The sequence below is a fragment of the Peromyscus eremicus genome, chromosome 8b, assembly GCF_949786415.1.
Source record: "Peromyscus eremicus chromosome 8b, PerEre_H2_v1, whole genome shotgun sequence".
Classification (NCBI taxonomy): Eukaryota; Metazoa; Chordata; class Mammalia; order Rodentia; family Cricetidae; genus Peromyscus; species Peromyscus eremicus.
The window spans coordinates 18,481,563-18,500,981 of record NC_081424.1 but is presented as its reverse complement, the minus strand read 5'-3'; the positions used below and the strand labels follow the sequence as shown (position 1 = coordinate 18,500,981).

At 41.7% G+C, this 19,419-nt stretch overlaps 1 protein-coding gene across 1 annotated transcript in view; it reads left to right on the top strand.

Annotated features, from left to right (window-relative positions):
• Ros1 (ROS proto-oncogene 1, receptor tyrosine kinase) overlaps nt 1-19,419 on the top strand; it is a 128,894-nt gene that overhangs the window by 73,558 nt on the left and 35,917 nt on the right. The window contains exons 27-32 of the mRNA XM_059272572.1: nt 4,691-4,867; nt 10,056-10,255; nt 11,711-11,855; nt 12,631-12,863; nt 12,960-13,136; nt 18,472-18,640. Coding sequence (XP_059128555.1) covers nt 4,691-4,867; nt 10,056-10,255; nt 11,711-11,855; nt 12,631-12,863; nt 12,960-13,136; nt 18,472-18,640 — 1,101 coding nt within the window. The remainder of the gene's footprint in view (nt 1-4,690; nt 4,868-10,055; nt 10,256-11,710; nt 11,856-12,630; nt 12,864-12,959; nt 13,137-18,471; nt 18,641-19,419) is intronic.

Here is a 19,419-nt window from a genome sequence, read left to right as displayed (position 1 = left end):
AAAAACCCCAAAAACTTCAATCAAGGCAAGGTGAGAGAGCAGGTCATAATACACTGCCAGAGCAGGGGGCCACATGGGTGGAGGTACTCAAGGGCCCCCCTGTATATGTAATGTAAGCACTCTTAGCTGTCAACTTCTGTATTAGAACTGCCTTAGCCTCCAAAGGGTCTAGTGTATTGTGTTTCTCTTTTCATTGATTTTAAGAAGCTCTAAACTTCCTCTTCAAGTTCTTCAATGGCTTCCAGAACAAGTGTATAATTCAGTCTCCAAGTATTCATATTTGTCGAGTTTCTTTTGCTTTGCTTTATATTTTTTTTTGTACTATGATCTGATATTCTTTTGTGTTTCTTAAAACCTTCATTGTGGCTGAAAGCGTGTTCTATTACAGAGTCGTTTTCATGGCTGCTGAGAAGAATGTGTATTTGTGTACAGTGGATGGAAGGAATGTCTTCTAGCTATCTGATGGGTCCTTTTATCAGTGGAAGGACTTTCGCCGAAGTATCATGGTTGACTTTTAGTTTGGACTGCCTTTTTAAAGACAAGAGTTGGGTGTTGAAGTCACCCACTGTGACTCTATCAGGATCTCTTCTTCTGTGTCCATTCATGTTTATTTGATGAAATTGGGAGCCCCACATTTGATGTGTATATTTGCAGTTGTTACAGCTTCGTGATGAATTGTTCCCATCATTACTGTGTAGTGGCTTTCTTTGTCCCTTCTGGCAAAATCTGGTTTAAATTCTGTTTGATCAAGTGTCGGAATAGCTACAGCAGCTTGTTTTCAGCTTTTCTGCCTCTGATAGATTGACTTTCCTCATGACACACAGTCTATGGGGGCTTTTTCTAGTGACATACGCTGCCTAGCTAGTCTGCATATCTTTATGAATGAGTTGAAGCTGTTTACGTTTAATGTTTTTATTGAGAGATGTTCACTAATTCCTGTAAGTTTTGGGGTTGTTTTTTTGGCTGGCTAGATTATTGTTTGTTCTTTTTCTTTCTCTCCTATCTCTTATTTGTATTAGGGATTTACAGAGTTGGGTATCCTGGATTTGTTCTATTTCCCTATTTTATCTATTCCTTTCATTAAATTTATTCTTCCTTGTGCTCACATGGTTGACTCTATCTCCTCATCTGCTTTCTCTCCCTTTCCTATTTCTTTCTTTCTTTCTTTCTTTCTTTCTTTCTTTCTTTCTTTCTTTCTTTCTTTCTTTCTCTCTCTCTCTCTCTCTCTTCCTTCCTTCCTTCCTTCCTTTTTTCCTTCCTTCCCTTCCTTCCTTCCTTCCTTCCTTCCTTCCATCCTTCTTTTTTTCTTTCTTTCTTTCTTTCTTTGTATATGGATATTTTGTCTGCTGTGTACAGTGTGAATGTGATGTCCACAGAGACCAGAAGAAGGTGCCAGAAACCCTGAAGTTACAGGCAGCTGTAAGCCACTATGTGGGTGCTGGGCGTCAAACCCAGACCTTTGGAAGAGCACCGGTGCTCTTAGCCCCGTAGTCGTCTCTCTGGCTCCAGGACACCATTTCTTCATGCATCCTTTGCAGCATTGGCACTGGGTTACTGCAGGGTTTGTGCTTGTCTAGCAGTGCCCTAATTTCTTCGTCAACTGTAAAAGACAGTTTTGCTGCATACAACCTTCTTGGCAGGCAGTGTTTACCTTTGGGTCTACAGATATGCATTTTCATGATTTCCTTTATCTGGTAAAACCTTATCATATAGATAGGGAACTGATCATGAATCCACTATTGAAATCCATCCTTAGAAAATTAGGATGACTTTAGAGATCATTTAATTGTTACATTGCTGGAAGATTTTATTTTATTTATTTAAACATTGGGATTTTTGTTTGCTTTTTTTTTTTGAGACAGGGGTCTTTTTACTCTTACTCTTTAGAGGCCCACCACCCAGCTCCCAAGTAAATATACGAAGATTTATTCTTACTTATGAATGCCCGGCCTTAGCTTGGCTTGTTTTTAGCCAGCTTTTGTTAACTTAAATTACCCTGTCTACCTTTGCCTCTGGTCTTTTACCTTTTTCTATTCTATATTTATTTATTTCCTTCTTATTCTGTGTCTGGCTGTCTGGCTGGGTGGCTGGCCCCTTACATCCTCCTCTTCTTTTCTTGTTCCTCTAGCCTAGATTTCTCCTATTATTTATTCTCTCTGCCTGGCAGCCCTGCCTATCCCTCTCCTGCCTAGCAATTGGTTGTTCAGGTCTTTATTAGACCAATCAGATGTTTTAGGCAGGCAAAGTAACACAGCTTCACAGAGTTAAACAAATGCAAAATAAAAGAACACAACACATCTTTTCATCATTAAACAAATATTCCACAGCATACAAGCATGTAACACATCTTTAACTAATATTCCACAACACAGGGTCTCATGTAGCCCAGGCTGGCCTCCCACTCACTGTGAAGTTGAGGTTGGCTTGAACTCCTGATCCTTATGCCTCCATCTCTTGAGTGTAGAATCACAGGCACATGCCACCTTTCATGGCTACTTATTCATTAAAAAAAAATACTCTAAATAATTTTGTCTCATTCCTTTGGACAATGTTGAGAATTAGATTTTTTTCATATATTTAGCCAAAGTTTATCTCCATTCCTATCATTTATTATCTTCATCTTGACCTCCAAGTTTGCAAAATATGAGTTAAACATTTTCCCATGATAGTCATTCAGCTGTGTAGAGATAAATACGATAGACTATTAGAATCATTACATTTAGTGAAGAATCCGAGTCATCTGTAGCTAATTTTCAAGTGATATGACCACTAGGTCTTTCTGTTTTGGGCACTTACTTGTCATTTCACTACAATTACTTAAGGTTCTCTTAAATGTTACCTCATGATGCCACACTGTACTCTGACTGGGTTCTGAACAGTGCAGAAGGATGGTTTCTTCATGCATCTTCTCACTGTAGTTGAAACTAACATCATGATTTACAGTGCTCACCACACCAAAAGCCCATAGTTTGTTCTGCACACATAGCTAAGCCAGATGTCTTTCATTTGTTGGTGTATAGAATTGATTTTTAAATTTGAATTTAGGATTTTGTTCGCTTCTATTATGTGACCATCTTTTTCTTGATTTGATTGTGCTAGTTTTGAATTTCAAGCCTATATCCAAACCCATTAGTGAAAGTGAAAACCATATATGATCTATAATGTGTTAAGGACATGCACTGTGCATTTATTCTAAGTTATTGATGCAAATACTGAGCAAGACCATGAATCCTATACATGCCATCTGTTGTTGATGGCTTTATGTTATTTAATTTGGAGTCATAGGGACATATATTCTTTTGCCATTTATTACAATTTTGTGTGTGTAAACAACATTTTTTGATCATATCCCCCTTCAACCTTCTCCTCCCATCCCCCAAAGGTTTCCCAAAATATCCTCCTTTCCCTGTGATGACCCCACTCTCCTGTAACTACCGTGTCCAATTAGTGCTGCTTATTGGAGGGCCTGGTCTTGTGTAGTCAACCATGGCTTTAGTGAGTACATGAATGAAGTGGTCGTGCCATGTCCAGAAGACAGCATTTCATAACACTCCTCATCCTCCAGCTTGTATGTTCTTTTTACCTTTCTTTCTTGATGTTCCCTGATGTGTGTGTGTGTGTGTGTGTGTGTGTATGTGTGTGTGTATGTGTGGTATGTTAGAGGTGCTACAATGGGTGTCCCAGTTAGACCTAACCATTCAATAATGACTCACTCTTAGTGCTTGGACAGTTCTAAGTCTCTGCATTACCTGCTGCCCACTGCATATAGAGACATCTCAGGCCAAGGTTGAGGGAAGCAATGACCTATGGCCATAAACATAGAAATTTATTTAGAACCAGTTTGACAACATATCTACTTAGCAAGACAGTGGAAGAAGTTTCACTCACAGAGGCCTAAGACTTCCTAGGCTGTGGGGCTTTTGACCAGGTTTACAGTACCAGGCATGAATTCCTTCCTTTGGAGCAGGCCTCAGATCCAGTCAGAAAGCAGTTGATTACCCATAACCCTTGTGCCACTGATGTATCAGCGGACATACCTAGCTGTAGGTCAGTATTAGAGCATTCAGGGTTCCCTCCTGGGTGATACCATGGAAGGCTTCCCCCTTCCCAGTGGCCTGCATAGCATCTTCTAGTACTATGAAAGCTAGCCAGCAGGGGGGATGTTTTTAGGTCAGTGTCAGCTTGATTTCTCTGTGTTTTCTAACTAAGAGTGTGGCATCTTCAACAACAGGATCTTACTATCTGGTTCTGGTGTATAGCTAAGAGCAATGGCAATCGCCTGTGTTATTTTTGGGGCATCTAGGACCTTCCTGACCAATAACTTGTAGGAAGGTATCCCATGTTGGAGGCAGGTTTTTAGACCGGCTCTCTTCTTAATTGGCCTTGTGGCTGTGAGCAGTGTATTTAATGCCCCCATGCCTTGGCTTTTATTTTTACAAAATGGAACTGGTAATGACAGTGTTTACCTTGACTTCACTGGGTCCAGAAACCAAATGAGGAAACATTATTGAGTCAAATGGCATAAAATAAGCTTTTTAAAAAAATATTGTAATATTTAAAATTTAGCAGTTTTCTTGCAGAAAAAATAACTTTATATATTATTTAGAGTGGAAAACTTAAGATGTTTAATTTTATGTTATTTTGCTTATTTCTTTATCCTTTAATTTTTTTCTTTGTTTTGAACCAACAGGAAAAAGAATTGTTAGCTTAACAGTGGACAGAGAGTTTGTGTATTGGATCATCACAACAAAGGACAACACACAGATTTATCAAGCAAAGAAGGGAAGCGGGGCTGTGGTCTCCCAGGTGAAGGCCCCAGGGAGCAAGCATATCGTAGCTTACAGTTCGGCTCTGCAGCCTTTTCCAGGTAACAGGTCATCCTCACAACCTGCTCCTTTCCTTCTCCAAGGCTGTCTGTCCCTTCAGTCTCTCTGTTAGGCCCCTGCTTCTGCTCTATACTGTCAGACATACCTGCTCTTTACCCCGGGCTCACAAATGCACACAGCGTGGACCGCAGTAGTCAACATTAGATGTGGGAGCCTGTGACCTGTTCTCTCCTCCTGCCTTCCATCTCTTCTGTCTGTTTTAGGCCTTTCAGTGGTGTCAAAAGCCTTTTGGAAAACCTCCCACTATCTTTCAAGGTCAAGCGCTGTGTTTTTGAACTCTCCTGTATTATGCATTCATTATGTTAAGTAGACCTGCCTTGTAAGACATAGTCAAAGAAGTTGTTTAGAGAGAAGGAAAATGATGTGGGTCAGAAACTCAGATCTACGTAATGAAGGAGGAGTGTCAGAGAAGCTAGTGGTCGAGGGAAAACAAGAATGGATATTTTTCTTGATTCACAATAACTGCAACAGTGAATTTCGTTATTCATGCCTGTGTGTGTGCTTCTACACGTGTGTGTGTGTGTGTGTGTGTGTGTGTGTGTGTGTGTTTATATCTACTTCACTTGTCTTTCATCTTGTGTAGAAAATAAAGAGCTCATGGATTGGGGAGGGAGAAATAGCAGGTGACATGAGAATCTGGAAGAGCTGGCAAAATCCCCCAAAACTAGCAAGTAATTTGGCAAGTTTGCAGAATGTTGCAAAATCAATTTTTTCAGCAACAAACAAGCCAAATTTGCAATAAAAAGATAAGACTATTTGTGTTATCATCCCCCCAAATGAAATACTTGTGTATAAGTCTAACAAAATATGTACAAGACCTATATGACAATGTACAAGACCTAAATTCTACAAAATTCTGGTGGGAGTACTTGAAGGAAAGTGAAATAAATGTACAGACAGTCCACATGATGGATATGAAGTTGAGATGCCACTTACCCCCAGTTTGATCCATAGATTCAGTGCGGTCTCCTCAGGATCCAGAAAATGATCTTGTGGACATTGACAAGCAAATTGTAATGTTTATGTGGAGATCAAAAGAGAAACTAACATCATATCAAAGGGAAAGAATAAAGTTATAAGTACGAGTCGATCTGAAGACTTTTCATAAAGTTACTGTAATCTAGGCCGGTTGGCATTGGAAGACACATGAACACCACCACAATGGGAGACTGTGGAAACAGACCCTCATACATGTAGTCAAGTGTTTGACAGAGGGACAAAAGTCATACATTGGTGAAAGAATGTCTAACAAATAATGTTGGGGGGAAAATACCTTATAGTCATCACAAAAATGAGCTAACAATGGACTACAAACCTGAAGGGAAACAGTTTGGAGAAAAAAAGAAAAGAAAAGAAAAGAAAAGAAAAGAAAAGAAAAAGAAAAGAAAAGAAAAGAGAGGCGCTGTGAAGTTGTGAAAAGATGTGGAGAAAACACACAGGCATAGAAGGCAAAGGAACCAAACTGAAAAAGTCCCCTATTGTACAATTCCACCTGTATGGCGCCCTGCAAATGTAGAAACCACAACCACAGTTGTGTTGGCTGGTTTTCGTCAACTTGACACAAACTGGAGTCACCTGGGAAGAGAGAGCCTCCACTGAGGAATTATTTCCACAGACTGGCCTGTGGTTCATTTCTAATTTTTTCTCCTTTTATTGAAAATAGTCCCGTCTCCTCCCTATCCTATATCCTGATTACTATATCCCCTCTGCCTGCTCTTCCCAGGTCTTCCCTACATTGGCTCCCATCTGGATCCACCCCTTTCTGTCTGTCAACCTTTTCTTAGCGGCTATTTGATGTAGGAGGGCCCACTAGGTGGCGCCATCGCTAGGCAGGTGGGTCCGGAGAATAAAGAAAGCAGGAGCAAGCCAGAGGAAGGAAGGCAGTAAGCACTGTCTCCTGTCAGTCTTTTGCTTCAGTTCCTGCCTTGGCTTCCCCAAATAATGGACTATAGCCTCGAAGGTGAATAAACGCTTTCTTTCCCAAGTTGGTTCTTGTCAGGGTTTCTCACAACCATTGAGACACAGACTAGGACAGGCAGTAATGAAATCAGTGGTCACTAGGGCGGAGGGTAGCAGGGATGAATAGCTGGAGCACAGAGTGCATTCAAGGCAGTGAAGTGCTCTGTATGATACTGTAAGAGTGGGGGATACCATAAGACATTTTCTACCTCATCAAATCTACGGCACAGCAGAGAAGCCGGATGTAAACTATGGCCTTTAGGTAATAATATGTTCCGGTAGGCTCATTGATTCTAAAACACGTGGAGCTTTGATGAGTTATTAGTAATGGGGGAGTCTATGCATGTATTGGGACATATATAGGAGCGCTTTCCAATTTCATACCAGTTTTACTGTGCATCCCAAATTGCACTAGAAACTAATGTTCATTAGGAAAACACAATGAAATCTGTTTGATGTTCAATAACAATGCCAACACATACCTAACAGTGGAAGTCCTAAGATTACCATGAGTTTTTGTTACGGAAACTCATTACAGTATAATAAGGTACTGTCCTTAGCTGGGAAAGAAGCATCCTCTTTACCACGCTGTAGGTCCATTTGGGAAGGGTACTTTACCTCCATCTGCTGGAGATATTAGGAAATTACCACTTTCTTTGCTCCTGAGGTATTTAACTGCTTCAAAACATATGGGATTTGAAAAAAAAAAGGGAAGAGTGGAAGGGAGGAGGGGAAGAACAGAGGAAAAGAGGGAGGGAATCTTTCCATCTGTACAAAGTGACATTTCCAACATTTCAACATGCCTACCATATTAGCTGAATAAAAATAAATAACATAAATCTTTGAGTCAGTTTTTCTCAATTTTTCCAAATATGGCTATCCTATTTTTCATTCAGACCAGAAGTCAGCACAAATGAATAGCATCATTTAGCTGAAGAGTGGTACATTCTGTAGCACTGGTGAAATTGTCCTCCTCCAAATCCTTCCCAGTGTCCTCAACGTTGGACTCACAGGCTCTTTGCACACTCCCTCTTTCCAGGGATCAAGGCTTTATGTCTAGTTGAGCATTCTTTGCTGTGCCCTGGAATTCATATCTGGAATCGACACAACAGTATCATTTTCCATAAGCATTCCCAACAGCTTATAATTGATGATATGTAACATTTATTTGAAATGTGGAGTGTGAGGAGATAGAGTGTTATGTAAATATTTGTGAACTAGATCATTGTCTCTGTAGAAGAACTGGAAGTTCTTCTGAAGTCCCAAGGCAGTGAAGGACTGGTCTTGATCAAATATTTGATGCTGAGACATTTCTCTCCTAGGTTTCTTACATGCAAAGGATGCATTTATAGTTTGAAAATACCAATTAGTAAAGATTACAGCTAATATGTGTCACTCTCCCTTCTGGAACAATGGGGCAAGTACCGTTTGAATCAGAAGATTCACATTCTATTGGTGGATAAGAAATAAAGCATTAAACCCAAACCAAATGTGTCTAGTAGTGGAAGAAAACAGGTGTATGGTGGGGACACAGAGGTAACGCCCTCAATTGCATTAGGGCATAAGCAGGGCTTCCCAGGAGATAGGATGCACGAGGAAGGTCATTCAGGACTCTGGAGGATGCCTGCATCAGAGAACAGACAGGTGGAAACCTAGCATAGCGGACAGTGCAATGTGTCCAGAGTGAAGTACAACTTTGCAGAGTCAAGAGAAGATAGAACAGTCGACAGGAGATGTATTGCCAACTCCAATAGACAATGGGCCATGGAGTTGGTGTAAGGTGGTTCAAAATCACATTTGCCGTGTTTAGCACTTTGCATAACGGTGTTGTATTTTAGAAGGCAAATTGCATAGTACCTGTCAGGTGAATAGATCAGAATTTACAGCCAGATGTATATGTCAAATTGATACAGAGTCACCTGGGAAGAGGGAACTTCAATCCTGAGGAATCGCCTCTGTCAGACTGGCGTGCGGATTTGTCTATGGGAGTATTTTCTTGATTGATGATTGATATGCGAGGGCCCAGCCCACTATGGGTGATACCTCCCTTGGGGGAGTGGTCCTGGACTGTATAAGAAAGCAGGCTGAGCAAGCCATGAGGACCAAGCCACTAAGCAGCATTCTTCCGTGGCCTCTGCCCAAGTTCCTGCTTCCAGGTACCCGTCTCCAGTTCCTGCTCTGGCTTCCCTCGGTGATAGACCGTAAAGTGGGAACAGAAAAAAACCCTCATTGCCTCCAGATTGGTTCTGGTCAGTATTTTATCACGGCAACAGAGAGGCAAACTAACACAGAAACTGGCAGCAGAGAGTGAGATGGGATGAACCTGGCCATGTTTTTCCTTTTTGGAGGGGACTATTGGGGGTATTTTGGAAGTTTGGCTAGAAAAGCCCATTGAATATGCTTCTCTCATTGTAGTATTATGGCAGAGAGGTGCAGGTGATGGAGGCCGGCCTTGGGAAGTTTCAAAGGGAAGCAAAGTCTTGATCGTGTGATATACTTGAGTTAAGAATCTGGAACCGAAACCTTTGCTTTTCTAGGGTAATAGATGCTAGTCAGCTGGGGCTGAATGAGCAGCTGGGATTAACAAGAGGCTACTTCAGCTACAGTGAGTTTAAGAGTGCAATAAACAGCATGTCACACACAGACGTTAGCATCAGGCCCTTGACCCTCTGTGCCCTCGTCTCCTGCCAGCCAGCCTCAAACCTTGCTAGCATGTCTTCCGATAAGTTTTTGCTAGATTACTTCTGTTCCCAGTGACATGGTGGCTGCATCGTACGCAGGGAGAAGGAAAGGGACAGGGACGTCTTACAGCAAATTTGCCCTTCATTATCAGTGAGACACACGCCGCTTTGGAAGGTTCACAGAGCAGACACCTACCAAGATTGTACTTCATGATTGTCCCAGCTACAACTGAACTTCAGAAAATGAGTTTTCCTCTGGGTGTGCTATCCTAAACAGCATCAGACACGTGAATGTGGAGAAAAGGAGGAGGATACCTGGGAGGATCCAGGATAGTTTGCCACAGCCAGGGACAGGAGACAAAGCCATTTTTGCTTTCTCAGAGTGGATATGATATCAAAAGCATTTCATATTTATCATTTCAAGTAAAAGTGCTGTATACTTGCCAATTTGTTTCTAACACTATTACCATTGTTAGATAAAGACTATTATTTTTTCTGTACATATTTGTCTTTTTTCTTATTATTGTAGATAAAGCATATCTGTCTCTAGCTTCAGATATAGTAGAGGCAACTATATTGAATGCCACCAACACCAGCCTCACACTCAAATTACCTCCAGCCAAGACAAACCTCACATGGCATGGCATCACCAGCCCCACACCAACATACCTGGTCTACTACACAGAGGCTAATGGGACAAACAACTACAGCAGGATACACAGAATGCTGGTAAGTCTAGAGGTGGCTGCCTTTGTTCTTATAAAATGCACTTTCTGGATGTAAACCTTTCAACCATGTGTTCTGACAGAGATGCCTATTTTAAAACTTCTTCCAGCCAACGACTGATCAAAGTATATTGGTATCTAGCCTTCTTGTCTGGAAGTAAGTTAAATATAGGGAAATTTACTAATGCTAGCTATCGGTTGTATATCATATCTAGATAGACATATCTATAGATATCTAGATAGATATGATATACAATATCATAGATAGATAGATAGATAGAGATATATAGATATCTCTATCTATCTATCTATCTATCTATCTATCTATCTATCTATCTATCTATCTATCTATCTATCTATATCAGGCAGAGAGAACATGACTATTATGTGTCCTTTCATAACACTTATCTAATATAGAGTGTGTATAATATTTTTGTCTATTTGTTCTGTGGGTTGTGACATCCACCCTAGGGACACCATCTGCTTGTTATTTGTCATTGTTTCCCTAGTTATCATGGAATAGTAGGCATGCACTAGATCTCTCTCATTGTCCCTGATTCTCTCTGTCTCTCTGAGACACCATCTTACTGTATAGTCCTAGCTGGTGGGGAAACTAGCCCCAGAACTCCAAGCCCAAGGTTGGCCTTGAATTTGCTGCAGAATTCCTTGCCTCTGGAGTCATGGCATTACAGGCACATATCACTGTGCCTGGATCTACCTATTTCTCAGATGGATGAATTGTCATTATTCACTTCAGTACTGGTGTTGGTGTTTGGTTATCTGAGTAATGGAATAATCTGTGCCCAATAGTTTGCTTTGTTCTTGCTTTATTGCACCAATTCAAGAAGGGGAAATTGGTCATTCACTTTAGGCATTAGATCCTGTGCGTTGCCATAAAGCATACATTATTCTTTGGGTCATGTGGCTGTGGCGCTGGACATTTTCCATTAGTAGACCTGCTCTAGTTTCCTGACGGTAAGTTGATTGAGATGGGTGTCAGTCAGTGACTCCCAACCTTGGCTTTACCCAAGACAACTGGGTCAGAATTGCTCAGGGTGGCACCAAGGCAGGGTGTGTGCAGCAACCTTCTTGGATAGTTCTAAAGCAGAGCAGTGCCCCAAGGATGTCGTTTGCCCCACCCGACTTCATTTCTGAGGGGTTTAACTGTCCTTTTGATCTTTTGCTGTGTTCACATGAGTTTGCAAACTCATGTGCCCACATTCTGATGCCATGAGAATGACACACTGGCCCCTTTGTCTCAGCGCCTGTGTGAAGTGAGTTGTTTCACGCTGGCCGAGAGTTGCGCCTGCCAATCATTTGTCACTTGTCCCCGGAGACAGTCAACCAGTTAAGTCTGTTATATTAAGACAGTAGTGTCGTGAATGAGCCAGGACAACTGTTTTGAGTCGTTTGTGTGAGATGCAAGAATTAAATACTTATTTAAAAATATCAATTGCAGGAATCACAGCAGAATGTCGTCCGTATTGAAGACTTGCAGCCATTTTCAACATACGTGATTCAGGTAGCGGTGAAGAATTATTATTCAGATCCTCTAGAACATTTACCTCTGGGAAAAGAGATTCAGGGAAAAACTAACAGCGGAGGTGAGTTATTGGCTGGTGTGGGTTTCTAGTACGGATTTTTACAATGTGTGTGATGTGCATGTCTCTCTCTCTCTCTCTCTGTGTGTGTGTGTGTGTGTGTGTGTGTGTGTGTGTGTGTTTTACCTGAGTATTAAGTAATAATCATCATGGGAGTGTTTAAAGTTTAATAAGAACAGTTAACTCGGGAGGAAAACCACTTTAGCGACTTGACCCTGGCTCTTGACAGGGCTGAGTAACATCCAAGGAAAGCACAAAGCTATGGGGAGGTGAAACATCAAACTGCAGTGTGACCAAGAAACACATTCTTCCGTCTCGCCACACAGTGTCACTCTCTTCCCATGTACTCGCCCGTCTCTGCACACGTGGCGAGAGACAGGAATACCAAGACAAAACGTGAAATGTGCTCAGCGTCCCGAGGCGTAGGGTCATCCGACTTCACAGCCTTAAAAACAGCAGGTTGAAGATCTGAAGGGCGGAGATCATTTCTTTCAGCTGTTTCTGATGACCGTCACAAGGGCTCTCCCGAATTTCGTCGTTCCTCACTGGCTGGAGGCTTGAGCTGGGGTCAGAGAATGGTTTGGTCATGAGGCAAAAATAGGCGACGTCTTTTCAGGCAGCCTGCTGGCTTCCCGTTATGTAAGAGGCCAACTTTCCTCTGGACCTCTGTAGCTCATCCAGCTCACATGACGGCACCGTTCCTCAACTGACTCTCTCGCTTCTTTCCACCACCTGGTGCGGCTGCCCTGTCCTGAGCCCTTGCTGCTATTTATTTCAGTGCCCGGGGCCGTTTGTCACATCAACGCGACTGTGCTGTCAGACACCCGTCTCCATGTGTCCTGGACCGAGTCGCACAGGCCCAACGGCCCCAGAGAGTCAGTTCGCTATCAGCTGGTTATGTCACACCTGGCTCCGATGCCTGAGACTCCTCTCAGACAGGGTGAATTTCCAAGGGCCAGGCTGGCTCTCCTCATCACAAAACTGTCTGGTGGACAACTGTATGTGTTGAAGGTATTGAGCGTCCTGGGTACTTCTAAATTGCCGTATTCGAGCACATGTTCTGAGAGGACTAAGCTCCCCCCCCCCATTTTTTTTTTAAACAAAAAGGTCCTGGCCTGCCACTCAGAGGAAATGTGGTGTACTGAGAGTCATCTTGTCACCGTCAACATGTTTGACACACCGGAGAAACCTTCTGCCTTGGTTCCAGGGAACACTAGTCTGCAATTAGACTGGAAAGCTCCGTCTAATGTTAACCTCAGCAGATTTTGGTTTGAACTCCAGAAGGTAGACTTTTGGTGCAAATCCTTATTGTATGATGTGCAATAAGCTGGGAAGATGGGTTTTTTTTCATGACTAGAATGTTCTATTGTATGAATCAACAACGCTTGCCGACATTCATTGGCTCTGATTGGCATGAGAAGCATTACGTTATCCAGATAAAGTTCTGTCCAAAGCAGTGTCCAAAGTTCAGTTTGCTCTTAAGGGATGGCAAAGTGGCTCAAGGGGAAAGGTGGTTATTGGCAAGCTTGGGGACTTGGGTTTGATCCATGGGACCCACAGAGTAGAAAGAGAGAACCTGTAGCATGAATCTTAAAGAGTCTTATTAACAAATTCAAACCTGAGGCCAGTTATTGGGGTGAATGCTGAAAGATCAGAGAAGCAGAACAAGCCACAGCCACCTCACCTCTGCAGTTCCTCAGCTGATCCTGTTTCCTCAGACTGGAAGCCTCTGAGTCCTCATCCAGAATGAATCTCAGCTGAACTGCTGCTCAAAGCCTAAAAGCTTAACCAGCCAAATGCTTCTAGTTTCTGTTCTTCATGCCTTATATATCTTTCTGCTTTCTGCCATCACTCCCTGGGATTAAAGGCTCACTTTCTGGGATTAAAGGCATGAGTCACCATGCTTGGCTGTATCCTTGAACACACAGAGATCCAGGTAGATCTCTGCCTCTGGAATGCTAGGATTAAAGGCGTGTGCTACCACTGCCTATCCTCTATGTTTAATATTGTGGCTGTCCTGTTCTCTGACCCCAGATAAGTTTATTAGCGTGCACAATATTTTGGGGAACACAATACCACCACATTTCCCCTTTTTGTCTAAAATTTAAAAAAGCTTATAATTAATACAAGAAAAACTATATCCAATAAGTATATACAATATATACAGTCAAGAATTGCATTGACGATGTCTAGTCAATTAACATTTGACAGATTCAGACAAAAACTCCATTTTATATGTATAATAATGTCCAGTCCAGTAACATTTGATAAACTCAGACAAAAAATTTTCATTACTTATCCTATGTAAAACAATTAGATCCTTTTTAAGAAGTAGATTCAATAATTGACCTTTTTATCTTATATCCATATTCTCTTTTTTCTTTTCATAATAGATTCAGTAATCTACCTTTTGTCATTTTTATATCTTCCCCTTTTTCTTTTTAGAGTAGATTCAATTATCTACCCATTTATCTTATTATTTCTTTATCTTTTTTCTCAGAGTAGACTCAATGATCTACCTCATATCTATATTCTCTTTTTCCTTTTCCTCTTTCCTTTTCTTTTCTGTTCCCATAAAGTGTCCCCTGATCTCCTCATCCACATCTGGGCATGTCTGTGTCTTCCCCCCTCTCCTCCGACACTAAATAAGTATAATAAAAAATGTCTTTGAGAAGACTCATATATTCCAGGACAGTCAAGACTACACAGAGAAAACTGTCTCAAAAAAACCCAAAAAACCAAACCAATCAATGAAACAAAAAACCAAACCAAACAAACAAAAGACTCATCTAGGGGCTGGAGAGATAGCTCATCATATACATACATACATACAGGCTTACGTCGACATGTTTGTAAAGACCGGTTAAAAATATCTTGTTTTGGAGTTACTTAAAGCGAATTAGTACTGTCACGTTTCTCACTACTTCTTTAAAAGTGAAATTGCTCCCTTGTAGTTTATTCACATTTATTTTTTAAAATAAATTTAGCAGTTATTCTTTGAGGATTTCATCCATGAATGTTGTGCATTTTGATGACATTCCCCCACTGTTCTTCTCTCTTAGTCCCACCCCCTCATCCCCTTCCTGACATCTCCCCCTTCCTTTTATGTTTATGTTAGTAACCCACCGAGTTTAATCAGAGCTGCTTGCATGTGCAGGGTGTGGGGTTATTTACTGGATCATGGTCAACTTACCTGCGCCTCTGCACTCAGAGAAAAAGGCTGTCTTTCCTCCAGCAGCCATTGATTAGCACTAGCTCCTCAGCGAGGGGAGGGACCTCATGTGTCCCTTTCCATTCTGTGCTGAGATATTGACAGTGTGATCTTGTTCTCATCCATCCCCTCTACTGCCCTTCCGCTGTGACCTTCTTTTGTCCCCTTTCTGTACTCATCAGGAACCCCTTCTACTTACATGTCACATGCGTTCCACTGTTTTCTTAAAGTCCCTCCCTCCAAATCTTGGGAGGTTTTAAAATTTTACCATCTAAGATATATTTGTGTGATTTTATTTTGGTACTTTTTGGGATGAGACTAGAAAATGGAACATTGAGTACTGAGTTGGTCAAATGGAAGATTATAGTTTAAAGCTTTTTTTTTGAATCTGTTTTAATGTTTTGTTACCTATTTAAAATAGCAACCTTATAACAATAAGGCTAAACTGGAGACATTGGAGGAGAGTTTGCTTTTAGACTTAAGTAAGCTTAATGGAGTTCAGTGTAAAGTCAAGGGGAGGAGACGTTAGTGTTGCTTCCCAGATTGGGGAAGATGAGAGGGATAATAATGTGCTGGCACCTCACTTTCTTGATGAGGAGACAGAGGCTGAGATAGACACTATAATGAGTCATATGTCACCAGTTGGGCACAGAAGAGCCCAGGACTGACATATCCCTAGACCAGTCCCACTTGGGTGTTGTCCATAGTAGGAGCATGAGTCGTTACGTCAGCTGTCCCAATCCTCAAAGTCTGGGGAGGGCAGCAGACAGGCCCTCCTGGTCCAGTCCTCATGACTTCCAGGAGTTGCTTTTATTGTACAAGCCCTCTGTCCCCCACTTTTTCAACACAGGTTCCTCATAGGCCACTTAGAAAGCCATGAAGCTACTGGGTGTGTGGTGATACATGCTTTGAATCCCAGCATGTAGAAGGAGGAGGTAGGAGGACCATGAGTTTGAGACCATCCTGGGCTGTCCACAGCAAGAGACAGCTTCTTAAAAAGTTTACCATGAAGCTGAAAGTGGTCCTTTCTGCTTGTGACCATCTGCAGTACAGGTTCTTGAGCAGAACTCAAGGCTCTGGTTCTGGACGGTAGACAGATGACCTCCAGCTGGAAGCTCCATCTCTTTTGAGCAACTTGAACTTGTCTCGTAATGACAAGATTGGTGACAGCGACCCCATAAATCCACATTGAGACACTTGGAAGGCGAACAGTTAGGGGAGATAAGTATTCCTTCTAATTAATTTTTTTCATAATAAATGAAAGAACAACATGGTACAATTTGTTGTTCTGACACAATTTCCTTGCCTGGAAAATAAAGACCCCAGAACATAAGCTAAGAATTTATTTATTTGGTTGTTTGTTTTGAGACAAGGTCTTTCTTATATAGCCCAGGCTGGTCTTGAATTCTTTATATAGGGGAAGATAACCCATGACCTTGAACTTCTGATTCTTCTCTCTTACCATCTTCGTGCTAGGATTAAGATGTGCACCACCACACCTAGATTATGATGCCGATAATCAAACCCAGGGCTTTGAGTATAATAGGTAGACACTTTACCACCTTAGCTACATCCCCAGCCTGCAAGCTAATTTTTTAATTTATATCTCCAATAAATTTTTTTTCATAGATTTTTAAAATACCTCAAAAGTGTATAGAAACAGAACATACTCAACTTACAACCAGGGGGAAATAATTTTACTTTGGCTTGTTCTCATAGAAGCCCATTAAACAGTAGTTTCCCTTCATTTTTGTTCTCTCCTGGAACTATGTATTCCTGAAGTTCTGATCTGTAAAGTACTGTAGGCTAGACACTCTCCAAAACTGTGCAAATAGCTAGACAATCTCTCTGGGGTAGCCTGCACCCCTGCGCTTGTTAACTTCTGACAAGTGGAACGTTCGAACTCCCTGTGATTTTTCTGGGATAGCCCATGATAGCTGCCAAGTTGGTGGTCTGCCCAGAACATTCACTACTGCAGCGAGGCCGATCTGCTGCCAGTTTTCCAGCAAGGACTCTTGGTAAACATCTCCCCTGCACTTTAGGAGCTCTGCTGATTTCTAGATGCTGTAGAATGCGGGGTCCATTTATCTAGTCACTAGAGGTAAATTATATACCATATCACTAAGAAGGCAGGACCTGACTGGCTGAAGTTTTTAGCTGGGAATAATCTCTCTCTCTCTCCTCTCTCCCTCCTTCTCTCTCTCTTTCCTCTCTCCCTCTTACACACACACACACACACACACACACACACACACACACACACACACTCAGTTCGAGTACGTAATGCACATTGAATAATCACCTGTTTCGTTAAGCCATTTCATTATGTCTCAGTGGGATTGACGTGTTCATGAGTTTAGTGCAGCCATTGCCTTGAATAGCAGTTCTTCTTCTTACTGTTTCATTCCCTCTGTCCTTCCCATCCTCCCTCATTGTCCTTTGCAACATGGGGGTCTGCTCCCTGAAATTACAATAGAAGACATTCCTAACCTAATAGAGACTAATGTGAAGTACCTATCTGATGACATCACTCGACCTCACGAGGGCTGAATGAAAAAGGAGATGCAGAGGAAAGTTTATTTATGGAAACTGACCTTCTTAGGAAACGCTACCAAGGAAAAGACATGATGAACTCTTGACAAAACGCCACATCCTTTGTCTTTTCTAGTTGTATAAAAAACCACTTGCCATGCTCAAGTAATGATTTTTAAGGACCTAAATAGAAAGATTTTAAAAAATAATTCCACAGAGTGAAAAGCTTCACATAGCTGAACTTAAAGACTCTCCGATGTCTAAAGCGGGATGGAAGCAGGATTTCCTGTATCTAACTAACATCCAATGTCGCTGCAGAGGATCTGTGCAATGGTGGGTGGGAGTTTCCCTCCTTGGAGGACTTAGGGTTCCCAGGAATGCCTGTAAAGCATGGCTGGTACATATCTACAGATGGCATTAGAGGAAAATTCCAAATGTTTTTGGTTTGTTTGTGGGTTTCAACTAAGAATCAAAACACACACGGTTATGGTTTTGAAGTGAACAGTCCCTGGAACTGAGGCTATCCTCGCTTTCGTCCATCCTTGTTCCTCCTCTGTGACTTCCATTCTTAGCCATCCTGCCTTAGTATTCGCGTCTGCATTCCGGGAGAGCAGCATGTCTCAGCTCTGAATCTTCCCCATTGTACGGAGTCAGGGGTGCTCCGCCTTGCACTTACGTTAAAACGGGTCCATCATCTAATTATAACCGGACATAAACAACAGTGGCGCTATGTGTTTTGAGAGTAGTGTTTGGAACTAAACACACATGAAGAGTTTCTTACATTTAACATAAATAAATTTGTAAAAGTTTTAATCAAGTTCTGTGTCCACAATTTTCTGAAAAAAATAAAAATCTTGGTTATACTTCTTTTTCTAGTGGAAATATAATGAGTTTTACCACGTTGAAGCTTCATGCAGCCAAGGTCCAGTTTACGTCTGTAACATCGCAGACCTACAGCCTTACACTCCCTATAACGTCCGAGTGGTGGTGGTCTATATGACGGGAGAAAATAGTTCCTCCAGTCCAGAGAGCTTCAAGACAAAAGGTGGGTTTAGCATCCTCCTTGAGCAATGCAGACATCTCTTCTTTTTTTCCTCATCTCTTAATTTCCACCAGTCCAATTCTAGAAGCACAGAAGCTTTCTTTAAAAAAGGTTATATCCACTTTCAGTTTATGTATGTTAGTGTTTTGTCTGAGTGTACATATGTACACTGCCTGGGTACCTGGTGCAGTTACCAAGTACCAAAGTTAGCAGAAGACCATGTTGACTCTCCTGGATCTGTAACTGGAGTTACAGGTGACCATGAGTTACCATGTGGGTGCTGGGAACAGAACCTGGGTCCTCTGCATGACTAGCAAATGTTCTTCACCTCTGGGTCATCTCAAATGTTTTCCTGAAAGAGTCATTATGGCTGTGTCTGTTGCATAGGTGAATGCATTGAGGAGTCAGGAGTTGTTACAGAGAAAAGCAAGAACCTGTTGATTTGCGTTTAAAAATCCTGAGATGGGCAAAACAATTTCTCCTTTCAGTTTTCTGATATCCTGTCTAGCTATGTTGTGTTTTGCAACAAGAACTATATAAGATGGGGTAGCTGAGTGCTCAAGAAACACTTAGAAAGTAACTTTTATAGTCCGAATACTGCAATGGAAAACCGAGCAGAATCAAAGCCTACACGTCTCTTCAGCTAGCATGCTGGGCACCACAACTCCAGGTTGATTCCTGGAAGGATGGAAGGCAAAATGCTCCAAAACTGTGATGGCTTTTACATGTGTACTTATCGATTATTTTGTATCAAGATGAAATACATGATTAATCTTTCCACT